We start from the raw sequence: 1,125 nt of genomic DNA, 5'->3' as shown, positions 1-1,125 counted from the left end.
GTTAAAAACTGTTGTTCTTTTGAGGCCCTCAAGGTGGCGCTCACGGCCCATAGGTTAAGAATCTCTGGTTTACAACATACCTTCGTCCACTCAGTGTGACTTTTGACCTTCCACAGAAAGTACATCCAGGTGTGTGTGCAGAACGTGTCRGATGTGAACTTCACGCTGGCAGAAGTGAAGCTGACAGAAAAGGAGCACGCATCACTTGAGCTGCAGTCTTTCAACGCTAAAACACATCAGGTGAGGAGGAAGAGACTCTAATTCAGAACTGAAATACCAAGTGGAGGATGAAGATGTGGACCTGAACACATCTGACATGTGATTGATTTTCTGTGTTGTGTGTTGTGCGTGTGCAGCTGCTGTGCAGTAAACACAGTGTGTTCTGCCTGTGGGAGGTGAGGTGGAAGGACGAGCTGCCTTCCTGTCTACAGTGTGTTTTCTCTGCCAGCTTCTCTCCCACTAACCAGGACACCTGTGCCTTTAAACCGTTCCACTACCAGTTCCAGCTCGAGAGAGTCACTGTAAGAATCCCAGCTTTCTTTCTCATCTCAAGTAATCCTTAGTTTGAAAAGAAAACTGACTCACGTTTTCTGATTTTATTCAGTTTATAAGTGATAATATTTAAAGATTGTGAGACTGAGAGTTGTTGAAGGTGTCTAACCCTCTGTGCTTCCTGCTGGCAGACACTGTACAGCGTGAGAGCAGAGATCTTCCCTCCTGCTGGTGAGCAGCACTGTCGTTGCGGTTTGGTCTGCAGGTTGGAGGTGTGTGTAACCCGCCTGACTGAGCTTTCAGAGGGGGAAATCACAGAGGACAGCAAAACTGACACAGATGGACTCAGAACAACCAAACTCATGTATGAAGGTAAGTYACAGACCGAAAAAATACACAGAATGTTTCTTTAATTAAATGAACCTTTACCACATAAAAAATGGCATTTCTATTTATAAAAAGTATCAAACTGAAAGTAAAACATATATATGTATATTCACCCTCTTTGCTTCAACTACCTTTAGAAGACACATCATTAGTTAGATTTCCCACAGGTGGATCTGATTTAAGTACCGTATTTTTCGGACTATAAGCCGCACCCGCCATTTTTAAAAAAAAATCCGCGAACATTAA

General features: G+C 43.4%; 1 protein-coding gene across 1 annotated transcript in view; it reads left to right on the top strand.

Annotated features, from left to right (window-relative positions):
• The window catches only part of trappc10 (trafficking protein particle complex subunit 10), a gene marked incomplete at its 3' end in the record, with an annotated part of 65,732 nt that overhangs the window by 53,599 nt on the left and 11,008 nt on the right, over positions 1-1,125 (top strand). Inside the window, 3 exon segments of the mRNA XM_014019973.1 lie at positions 117-240; positions 357-521; positions 684-864. Of these exon segments, the coding sequence (XP_013875427.1) occupies positions 117-240; positions 357-521; positions 684-864 (470 nt within the window).

This window comes from Austrofundulus limnaeus, unplaced genomic scaffold, assembly GCF_001266775.1.
Source record: "Austrofundulus limnaeus strain Quisiro unplaced genomic scaffold, Austrofundulus_limnaeus-1.0 Scaffold237, whole genome shotgun sequence".
NCBI classification, from domain to species: domain Eukaryota; kingdom Metazoa; phylum Chordata; class Actinopteri; order Cyprinodontiformes; family Rivulidae; genus Austrofundulus; species Austrofundulus limnaeus.
This window is presented reverse-complemented; position numbering and strand designations above follow the sequence as displayed.